Below are 12,055 nucleotides of genomic sequence, written 5' to 3'. Positions count from 1 at the left end.
CTCATACATTTTTCATATCGTTTCGGGGGATTAAATCTACACTGATGATGCATACTCGAATTGCCTCCGAGTCCCGTGCTCATCCTTCATTGCAGTATAAGCTCAGTATCTCTAAAGGACTGCAAATCCCCCATAGATATACACCCAGCCTCCTTCTATTTGACCTTGACGTCGTGGACCACATCATGGGAGCCAGAGGCATCATGCCGGCATTAACTTGACCAGGAAGATGTTGGGTTACATCAGTGAGATGACAGGAACACGCTGGGCGTAGCATCCTGCACACATGGGGTTATGTATTCTGAAGCTCTTCAAATGCTGCGACTGATTTGTACTCATGTTATGAATTCTTAATAGCATGTTTTACTATTTTCAAAGCAATGTATGTCGTGTCAACACTATATTTCCAGTTGAATAAACCATGCTGAATGGAAATGTGTGTCACTGCATATGGCATTCATTTAGAGAGAAAAATGAGGTGGTTTGAACGGCACTTTGCCAACCACAAACCCTGCCATCAAGCAGATCCGCTCAGAGATGTTAGTGTTAGTGGGGGTTAGTTTAAAGTCTTTGTAGCGTGGCCACATACTGTACATAATACCCATGTTATCTCATGCCATCACAAAGGCTCATGCTGTTGCCAAGCTCATCCGAAAAGCATTTGGATGATATTGAAATACTCAACCACAAACTCTAGACCGTGAGACTCCTTCCTCTGCCTTACGCTGCACACTGTCCACTGAGAACTCGTGCAGCCTCCTAGATGAGGCAAAGTGAAAAAGTGTTGCCTTGGTTGCAAAACAGTGACACTAGACTAACACTACATTACATGTTAAACCGTGATATGGCTACTCCCCTCCTGGGAAACCAGTCCATGGAAACATGTTGGCCAACCTGTAGCCACCGTAACGTAGCCTTAGATAAGGATACAATAATAGCAGAAAAGAAGCATCAGCTCTGTACTGGTATTTAGTAAGATCCCGTCAGCCAAAGAGGAGGAAGACTGCATGAAATGCTTTGTGTGAGATGCAGATTATAAACGGCTGCTCCAGTCGGTGGGTCATGGGGGGCCAGTATCTCAACTAGACTAACTTTAATTGCAGTGGTACTCCTGAAGTTCACTGTACACTGAAGAGTGTGTGTGTGTGTGTGTGTGTTGTGAGTGTGAGTGTGTGTCTGTGTCTGTGCGTGTGTCTGTGAGTGTGAGTGTGAGTGTGTGTGCGTGTTTCTGTGAGCGTCACCGCTGATGAAGACAGCTGTTGTTTCCACCTTGATAGGGTCTTATTGACTTCTGCCTGGGCAGTGTGTCCCCTTGCTTTGTTGGACTTCAGTGTTGATTCTGCTGATGGTGTGTTTACCACTTAGCAGGTGGAGCTGCCGTCCGCTGGACCTTTAGAGAGCCTCGGAACAGTGTGATGGTGGTGGGAGGAGGAGGAGGAGGAGGAGACGCTGCAGGGAGTTCCCTGGCCTCCCCGGACTTGTTTACCATTTGTCTCTGCTAACTGTGATGAATGTGCACTGATGTCACCTCGCATGCTTGGAGGACAAAGAGAGAGAGAGAGAGAGAGAGAGAGAGAGAGAGAGAGAGAGAGAGAGAGAGAGAGAGAGAGAGAGAGAGAGAGAGAGAGAGAGAGAGAGAGAGAGAGAGGAGGGGGGGGGGGAGTGAGAGAGTGAGAGAGAGACAGAGGGCGAGAGAGGGCGAGAGAGAGAAAGAGAGAGAGAGAGGGCGAGAGGGCGAGAGAGAGAGAGGAGGGGGGGAGTGAGAGAGAGAGAGAGAGAGAGACAGAGGGGGAGAGAGGGCGAGAGAGAGAGAGAGAGAAAGAGAGAGCGGGGGGAGAGAGGGAGAGAGAGAGAGAGAAAAAGGGAGAGACATTGAGCGCAAGAGCAAGAGGCCTTTGCTATTCAAACAGAATAATAAACCTCAAATCTCTCCTTCACAGCCCCCTAGCCCTGCCAGCCCACCACCACCGCATGCTATGCGGAATGCTTTGCCTCCGTCTCCACCGGTTACATAAGGTTACTACATAAGGCTTATACACCTCAGAAACGGATGTACGGATGTGCAACGCCGGGTACATATACCGGATTCCCTTTAGACTGTCAAATAGTGTGCAGATGAGGGCTTATTCCTGGAAGGAGAAGCTGAGGAGGCAGAGAGCCACGTGCGAACGCCCAGAGCCCTTCATTCAGGGCTGATCAGGGCTGGGTTTGATGTAGGACGTCGCTCTTATGCTCCGTCTTTCATCGCACAAAAGGCTTCCTGGATTTAGGGCACGGGGGGGGGGGGAGCACGTACACAACGAACACACACTGCAAAAGCAATTCCTGAAGAGGAAGGTGAGCCATGACAGTGTTAATCGGAGAACAAAAGCCCGCGACGTCCGGGTGAGGTTCCCTGCTCGCTAATTGCTGGATGAGTAAAGAGCCTTTGTCCGGGAAACACCTCCATCACTTCCACCTCCAGACAGGACCTTGTACTTATTATTCGTCTCAGCACTCATTTGTTTCTAGCATTATTCGGTCCTCGTGAGTATAGAAGGCTGCTACAAAAAAAAAGCCCACGAATCAGTAGTAGTTCTCCCAATGCCTCGCGCAGATAGCCGGGGATTAAATAGCTGTCAGGTTTTAGGATTATTCCGTCATTCGCTTTTTCTGCTTTCCTCCATCTACTGCCTCCAAGCCTGAGTTTGAATTAGCGGCCGTGGGGGGGGGTGCTTAATAAGCCGTTTACCAGCCTCCAATGGCATTCTAGTATCTCAAATGACTGTAAATGAATGTGGTGTACAGTGTGTGTGTGTTTGAGTAGCAGAACACAGTTCTGCAAACTGGATCCAGCCTCCCCTGAACCAGACCTGGAATCACCAAATAGGGTCGGACCCATGAAATCAGCCATGATTTGGGACCCCTAACCCTCGCCCATGAAGGCCCTGAAATGGACGACGGTGGGGGTGGGTCGTGTCTGTAGACCTGGTTCACCTCTAGAGGTCTGTGGTGGTCCTGCCACACGCAACCTAGCTAGTGGCTTTACTGGGCCACTAGCTAGGTTGGTGTGGTCATCTGCTCGTCATAGGTAGACGAGCATATCTCTCTCTCTCTCTCTCTCTCTCTCTCTGCCAGGTGAGGCTGCTCAGACACAGCCATCAACCACAAGCTCCGCACGGCCGTATTGGTTTAGCCCGGTGAGACCGTCCACATCACTCGACTGCCCGCTGTGGCCATCTCTGCAGATCGGACTGGCCTCCGTGCCGTGGAAACCCGTTTCCAGGAACGCTTAGGACCGAGCAGCGCTGGAGCCGGGAGATCAGTTCATGACAAACACAGCGCTGCAGTGCCGAATAAAAATACAATGGTGCGTTCCCACGGAGAGTTCAACAAGAACCGTTTTAGAGGAATAACAAGGTTAAGGATGAACAGAGTGAATAATGAAGTTAAGGGTGAACAGAGTGAATAATGAAGTTAAGGGTGAACAGACTGAATAATGAAGTTAAGGATGAACAGACTGAATAATGAAGTTAAGGATGAACAGAGTGAATAATGAAGTTAAGGACGAACAGAGTGAATAATGAAGTTAAGGGTGAACAGAGTGAATAATGAAGTTAAGGATGAACAGACTGAATAATGAAGTTAAGGACGAACAGAGTGAATACCACTATGACTACACACATGTTGTGTTGTTGTGTCACAGGGACATACCACTACACACATGTTCTGTCACAGGGACCTACCACTACACACATGTTGTGTCACAGGGACATACCACTACACACATGTTGTGTCACAGGGACATACCACTACACAGCATGTGTGTTGTGGTACATCTCAACGTGTCTGACCTGGACTAGGACTATTCCCCTGTCACACTACAGTACTGCTCGACAGTTGAGCGGCACAACTCGGTTTGACTCTGCTTAACGTTAGAAAAGGAGCGTCGCCTGTGCAGTGGCATTGTTAATAATAAATGAGCTTCGTAATCCGTACTGTACTGACTAAAGAGGGCTTTGAAACGTCGCAAGACTGTCAACCGTAGCACCGTGCGCAGCACTTCTGGGGAAATGCTAGTCTTCTTGGAAGTATTTGACAAAAATGCACTGTTGTCATAAGGCTTTGACCCAGCGGAACTTCATGATGACAAAGAGCACTGGAGGACAAGTTGGGGCTTGGTTTTTTTTTTTTTCTGTTCTGTCTTTTGTTCTGTGTCCCAGCTCATCTTAACCCAGATGCAAGAATGGGAATAAATGATTGAGGAATGATGTAGGCAAGTTTCTGTGTGTGTGTGTGTGTGTGTGTGTGTGTGTGTGTGTGTGTGTGTGTGTGTGTGTGTGTGTGTGTGTGTGTGTGTGTGTGTGTGTGTGTGTGTGTGTGTGTGTGTGTGTGTGTGTGTTTTGTGTGTTTTGTGTGTTAGGGTTAGGGTTACAGTTTTAAAACAGTCTCATCCCCAGGAACATGAGGACCAACCCATTGTGAGGAGGAGTTGGGGGTCCTGAGGACTCAGATGGATCAGTCCAAGCATGGGGGCCTGAGTGGGGATTACTGGTGAGACATGTGATGACAGTACATGAACGTTTAGAGGGGGGGGGGGGGGGGGGGGTGGAATAGAGGCTGGGGGGCCCTGGTAATTAAATGTTAAATAGGTTTCAGATTGGCAAACAATAGCATTCATTATTATGTCCTGAAATGTAATAATAATGTTCTGAAATCAGAAAGTATTTCAAATTATACTGCCAACTGAATTGTATGTTTAACTCTAAACTCTAGGTTCTACTCTGCTCTAATAAAATTGCCCAAACTAGTAACGTATTTATCCTGCTCATAAATATCTTCTTAAGATAATTTTAGTGGCAATGGCTACCACTGCGGAAATACTAACAAGCCTGTGAGCGAGTGCAGTTCTCCGCTCCCTCAAATCTGCTTGGCGACAGATTATGCCTGTTTTAGGGACAAGGGTACGAGAGCAGGGAATTCACCGAGAGGAGAACCCTAGAATGACGCACGGCCCCTTGTTCAGTAGACCCAGGAGCTCTCCAGCCCCCTCCCTCGGCGAGGTCCGGTCTGAACATCTCAGTGCAGCGTTGCATGCAATACTTACTTATACTATTTATTTCATCATAAATCCTTTTCTGTTTACGTGGCTGCGACGGCACTCTGCACTCTGCCCCGACGTGTCTCCCCCCGCTGATGGTGGAGATGGCCTCTAGGAACACTTTCTCGCTATAAGTCTCCCACGCAGTCCTGAGGGCCCTGTCACAAGGCTCTCAGCATGTATCACTGACACTTCCCCCACCCCCAGCCCGGAGAGACCCGGCAGGAAGGGAGCGCTGCCCAGGGAGAGGGTTTTGGCAGGCCAACGTCTCTACTCCTGTTACAATACATCCTCGTCAAAGTTAGCCATGCCCTGTATCAGAGCCATGCCCTGTATCAGAGCCATGGACTGTATCAGAGCCATGGACTGTATCAGAGCCATACCATCAGAGACATGGCCTGTATCAGAGACATAGACTGTATCAGAGCCATGGACTGTATCAGAGACATAGACTGTATCAGAGCCATGCCCTGTATCAGAGACATGGACTGTGTCAGAGCCATGCCATCAGAGACATGGACTGTATCAGAGCCATACCATCAGAGCCATGGACTGTATCAGAGCCATACCATCAGAGACATGGACTGTATCAGAGCCATACCATCAGAGCCATGGACTGTATCAGAGACATGGCCTGCATCATAGACATGGACTGTATCAGAGACATGCATGTATCAGAGACATCGGCTCCACTACCTGTCATAATTTAAGAGCTCTGTCTTACCTGGCTTCTCATTGGTTTGATTTGACCAAAAATTTACCTTTGTAGCTTGTTGGCTCATGTTCACATATTGGTCAGCTTTAATAGGATATGGTTATAATATTTTGGAATAAGTTTGACGTTTAAAGTGCTTTTAAAGGCAACATAAAGTTCCTTTCCAGATACAAAATGAATGATACAGTAAAATAAATGGCATCTTTAAATCAGAACAATAATGTTTAAAGGCATCATAGGGGAGAAAGCGTTAGTGGGGCTAGTTACTGATCAGTGTGTATGTTGGCAGTAGTGCTAATAAACCACCAGAAAACCATCCAGAAAATACAAATAACAATCATGTTGAGAGCATTCTAACTATAACACAATAATAAATACATAAAACAGTAACAGAAATGTATAAACATTAAACTGACAAGAGAACTTACTACAATAAATAAATGACTTGGTTTTGATTTAAAAAAAAAAGGCTAGAATAGTTTATGCATCGGTAATAATATAGTTACATAATATATTCCAAGTGTAATGCAGTACTAATATAATTCCTATCAGATCTGTCACTGCAATTTTCATAGCAGCTCTCAGGAGCCCCCAGACAGCCACACTGGTGGTTAGGGGCCACCACCACCAGGAGCTGGGTTAATCCCAGGAGGGTAATCATAGGGCCAACACAGGGGTATCTCCGGGCCTGGCCTGCCCTGGGGGCGCGGCTCTGCTGCTGACCCTGTGTCTCACCTGTCTGTTCGTCTCTGTCGTTTTTTATTGTCATTACATCACATATTGTATTTCAACGTATGCACATCTTACCTCAAGGACCATGAACCTTTCCGCTGTTTATGTCACTCTGGTAACTCTCCTGTCGACGATATCCGAGGCAAACGCAGACAATGGGCCTACTGATAATGGGATTGCCCTGCCTCGCATTATTTACTCCCGGGAATTTCTTCTCTCCTGTTATATTACCACTTGGATTTTTACCATCGAGGATTAAGAAACCAAATAAGAAGAAGCGCGGATCCGGAGGAGGTGTTCGGAATCGATTAAGGAGACGTGGGGGACGCCACCCCTTACCAGTGATCACCCTCTCGAATGTAAGATCGATCAACAATAAATTAGATGAGCTAACACTTCAGGTGCAGTAACCTCATTTGTTTTACTGAAACTTGGTTGAAGCTGGACTGTTATTTTAGCCTTGACGGATTTAGCATAATCAGATCAGACAGAGACAAGGCTAAGTCACAAAAATCTATCGGAGGCGGCCTTTGTATTTTGGTGGACAATAAATGGGCGACGCAATTCACTGTCTCGGAACTGATTTGTACAAGAGACTATGAAATCTTAGTGGTTTCATTCAGACCGTTTTACTTACCCCGAGAGTTTGGGCAGCTGACTGTCATATTGGTGTAAGAGATAAGAGACAGCAGAGAGAGAGGTCGTGTTTCCCGAAGCTCCGCTAGACAGTGGCAAAAACTACTTAATTCATCGTTCAGGTCTACTTTATTTTATTTTATTTCATGATCATAATACTTAAGAATATATAGTTTGTTTCTGTCAACCTCAATTGCTCGATTCAACAATACTTTTTGGCACTTTGACTACCGGATCAGACCGCAGCAAAAGCCTTGGACTTTCCTATCGCCAACATGCCTCTGTACTCGGATGTCTCAGGCACAGAGACTGGGAAATGCACAGACTGCACCAAACTGCAACAGACAGTGGCTCTATTTGAAGCGAGGCTAGCAGCATTAGAAAAATGCAAAGGACTCCTCCAGGATACAGTGCCGATGGGTGAGTTTGCTGAGCTAGCTCAGACAAATACACAACAGGATGATCAAAGCTACACTGTATCCTTCCCGAAGCTGGACAAGAGAGAGACAATTCCAACTGCCTCTCATTGGCACAGAGTCGGCGCTAAGCCCAAACAACATTCCAAAGTGAATCAACAAGTTCACTCAACGCCAAATGCTAAGCTTCCCAAAGCTAAATTCAGCCGGATTAACCAATCGCTGAAGTTTACCATGCCGCTGAAGAACCGGTTCCTGCCACTCCAGGAGTCCACGAACGCGCCTCCCACCCACGCACCCCTAAGCCCCGAGATGCGTCCAGACGGATGGTGTGGACAGAGACCGACCATGACCCTGTCGCCAGAGAGGCCAGCTGCGCATGCATCTGCCACCCGTGCACCCCTGAGCCCCAGGATGCGTCCGGACGGACGGTGGGGACAGAGACGGAACAAGAACCAGTCGCCACGGAGTCGAGCTGTGCATGCGTCTGCCACCGCCACCTCAAGTCAACAAGGGCCCATCTCACAGAAAGCAGATGAACCAGACACTCTGATTGTAGGAGACTCAACCATAAAGGATATAACCGGTAAGAAGATCAAAACATGCTACTTCCCAGATGTGATGGTTAGTGATGTCAACCAGAAACTAACCACAATTATATTGGAAAACCCCAAAATCTCACAGGTTATTGTGCATGCAGGACTTAATGATATTCGACGAGAACAGTCAGAACTTCTGAAGAGGGATTTCACTGAACTATTGGACACACTGGACAAATTACACGTTAGGTCATTCATCAGTGGACCCATACCAGCAGTTGACAGGGGAATAAACAGATTCAGTCGTCTACTTGCACTGAATACATGGCTTTCAAGAGTCTGCAATGAAAGAGGAAGGGGCTTTATTGACAATTTCAACTTGTTCTGGGGGCGCAAATACCTTTTCAGAGCAGATGGCCTACACCCAAACAGGTTAGGCTCAAAACTGTTAAGGGACAATCTTCTCTTCTCACTCTCCCACCATGAGAAGAAGCGAGACTACAGCCTCCCCCACACATCTACTGTCCCACTATCTGACACACAGATAGCAGACAGACCACAGACCTTGAAGAGAGACAACAGCCTGCCCGACACCATCGACACCATGCCTCCCCCCTTTGCCTCTGACCTCCAGCTGTCTCCCGCTGATGATGACCACCAGCCTCATCTCTCCCATAGCCACAACGACAACTCCAGTTCCACTGTCTCCTCCCTTTATGATTTTCCAGATGAATTTAAGAAACTGAGAAATGTTGGCATCAAAATTGCATCTGCGTCAATGATACCATCCCCACGTCATGACCACAGTCTGATAACACCCAAGCGGAGGGCGCCCCAGCCCCCCCCTCCCTGTACTGATAGTAGTCCTGATTATTACTGAGACAAAAAAGGGTTCAGCCGTAGACACAGCACAAAGGAAGTTTTGCATAATCTGTTGAACCCAAGGTTGCCTACATCAAAACATGGCAACTTTTGCATTCCTGCTGTAATCACTAAGAGAGTAAACAAAGGGAAACTTAGACGCACTGCTAACCTCTCAAATCTCATACCTATTCTCTCCAAACCCAAATCAACCTTAAAGCCTATCAATAACACCATCAGGATGGGTCTACTTAATGTTAGGTCTCTTAATAACAAATCTTTTTTAGTTAATGATTTTATTACCACTTCTCAACTGGATTTTATGTTTTTAACTGAAACATGGCTAGAACAAAATAACAGTGCAACCGTTCTGATAGAGACAGCTCCTCCCAACTATAACTTTTTTGATGTATGTAGATCTGGAAAAAGAGGTGGAGGGGTTGCTGCTATATTTAAAAATGTATTTCAGGGGAAACAGATGCTATTTGGTGATTTTCCATCATTCGAATACCTTTGTGTTGTATTGAAATGTTCCCCCAGAGTTCTCCTATTAATTATTTACAGGCCACCCACATACGCTGCAAATTTCTTCGATGACTTTACAGAATTATTGTCTAGCATCTCCACAGACTTTGACTCTCTAGTTATAACTGGTGACTTCAATTTTCATACTAATGATTTTAATGATAAGTGTGCAAAAAAACTTTTTACCATTTTGGACACATTTGAAATGTCTCAACATGTGAAAGAGGCTACTCATTGTAAGGGGCACACTCTAGACCTGGTTATCACAAAGGGTCTCAATGTTTCAGATCTCTCTGTGACTGATCCTTCACTGTCTGACCATTTCTGTGTTTTCTTTAATATATCTTTTATTCCCGACATACAGACAAAATCAAATACTGTCAAAAAACGGTATATCAATGAACATTCTAATGTACTTTTTAAAAAGGCCATCTCCTTGCTACCACCTCTCAACCCATGTTCTGCTGATGATCTTTTAGAAAACTTTAATTTGAAAATTTTGAAAGTCATAGATGTCATTGCACCTTATAAGGTTAAAACGATTTCTGGAAAGCAAAAGGCACCTTGGAGAAAAGTTGCTTTTGTAACAGCCCAGAAAAAAGAATGCAGGAAGGCTGAACGCAAATGGCGTAAAACAAAACTTCATATTCACCATGACATCTATAAAGAGAGCCTCTGTGCCTACAATTTAGACTTAAAAAGTGCTAGAGAAACATTTTTCTCCAATATCATTAAAAACAATACTAATAATGCCAAAACCCTATTTACAACTGTTGACAGACTGACCAAGCCCCCAACACAAATTCCACCTGACCTTCATTCCACTCAGAAATGCAATGAGTTTGCAGCATTTTATACTGATAAAATTGAAGGCATCAGACGCGCCATCAATGTCTCCACTTTAAACAAAAATGCTGGACTACCACCATATCCAGGCAAAAGTAACATGGCAATGACATGCTTTAATGTCATAGACTCTAAAACTCTTGTGGAAACTGTGACACAACTGAAGCCATCCACCTGTTGCCTTGATACTTTACCTACCAACCACTTTAAGAATGTTTTTGACTGCCTAGCAATAGACATATTGCAAATAGTTAACAACTCTCTCCAATCAGGCACTTTCCCAAAAGCCTTAAAAACTGCAGTTATCAAACCCCTTTTAAAAAAGCGGAGCCTAGATGCCTCTATTATTAACAACTACAGACCAATATCAAATCTACCCTTCATAAGTAAAATCATTGAGAAAGTTGTTCTCCAGCAACTTAGTGACTTCCTGGCATCAACTGGTTGCTATGACACCTTCCAATCTGGATTTCGACCCCTTCACAGCACCGAGACTGCCCTTATTAAAGTTGTAAACGACATTCGTCTTAACACAGACTCTGGCAAAATCTCAATACTAATGCTACTAGACCTCAGTGCTGCATTCGACACTGTAGACCATACAATACTTTTGGACAGATTAGAAAACTGGGTGGGGCTTTCAGGCACAGTCTTAAATTGGTTTAGGTCCTACCTACAAAATAGGAACTACTTTGTTTCCATTGGCGACTTTGTTTCAGAATCAACAAACGTGACATGTGGAGTCCCACAAGGTTCGATCTTAGGACCCTCTCTATTCAACATCTACATGCTCCCACTAGGGCAGATCATGCAAAATAACAATATTGACCATCACTGCTATGCTGATGACACGCAAATCTATGTATCTCTATCACCAAATGACTATCAGCCCATTGATCTGTTGTGCCAGTGCATTGAGCAAGTCAAAGACTGGATGTGCCAAAATTTCCTTCAACTAAATGAGGACAAAACCGAGATAATTGTATTTGGTGCTAAAACCGAAAGGCTTAAAGTTACCCAACACCTTCAATCTCTGTCCCTGAAAACCTCAATCAAAGCCAGAAATCTAGGGGTTATCATGGATTCAGATTTACATTTCGACAGTCACATCAAATCAGTTACAAAATCTGCATATTATCACCTTAAAAACGTAGCAAGACTTAGAGGGCTCATGTCTACCAAAGACTTACAAACACTTGTACATGCCTTTATCACTAGCAAGCTTGATTACTGCAATGGTCTCCTTACAGGTCTCCCAAAAAAAACTCTAAGGCAACTACAGCTTGTTCAGAATGCCGCTGCTAGAGTTCTAACAAAGACCAAAAAATGTGAACATATTACACCAATTCTTAAATCATTACATTGGCTCCCTGTATGTCAGAGAATTGATTTTAAAATCATGTTGCTAACCTATAAATCCCTACATGGTTTAGGGCCAAAATATTTAACTGATATGCTTCCATTACATAAGCCTTCTAGGCCACTAAGATCCTCTGAGACCAATCTGTTAATTATCCCCAGAGTCAACACGAAGCATGGGGAAGCAGGATTTAGTTACTATGCAAGAAATAGCTGGAATAATCTCCCTGAGGATTTAAGACTTGCCCCAACTCTGACAGCTTTTAAAACAAGACTGAAGACTTTTATGTTTGCTTTAGCTTTCTGCTAAATCTTAAATATTTATTATTTTAACTTTGCCTTTATT

The 12,055-nt window shown here is 44.9% G+C and overlaps 1 protein-coding gene across 1 annotated transcript; it reads left to right on the top strand.

The window, feature by feature from the left end:
- Positions 1-7,217: 7,217 nt before the first annotated feature.
- On the top strand, positions 7,218-11,737 carry LOC311364972 (uncharacterized protein). Its single transcript, XM_084484484.1, has one exon. The coding sequence runs from the start codon at positions 7,439-7,441 to the stop codon at positions 8,996-8,998; it is 1,560 nt and encodes a 519-aa protein (XP_084340610.1). The 5' UTR covers positions 7,218-7,438; the 3' UTR covers positions 8,999-11,737.
- The last annotated feature ends 318 nt before the right edge of the window (positions 11,738-12,055 follow it).

The sequence above is a fragment of the Micromesistius poutassou genome, assembly GCF_964030765.1.
Source record: "Micromesistius poutassou genome assembly, chromosome: 20".
Lineage (NCBI taxonomy): Eukaryota > Metazoa > Chordata > Actinopteri > Gadiformes > Gadidae > Micromesistius > Micromesistius poutassou.
The sequence above is the reverse complement of the archived record's forward strand: the minus strand, read 5'-3'. Positions and strand labels throughout refer to the sequence as shown.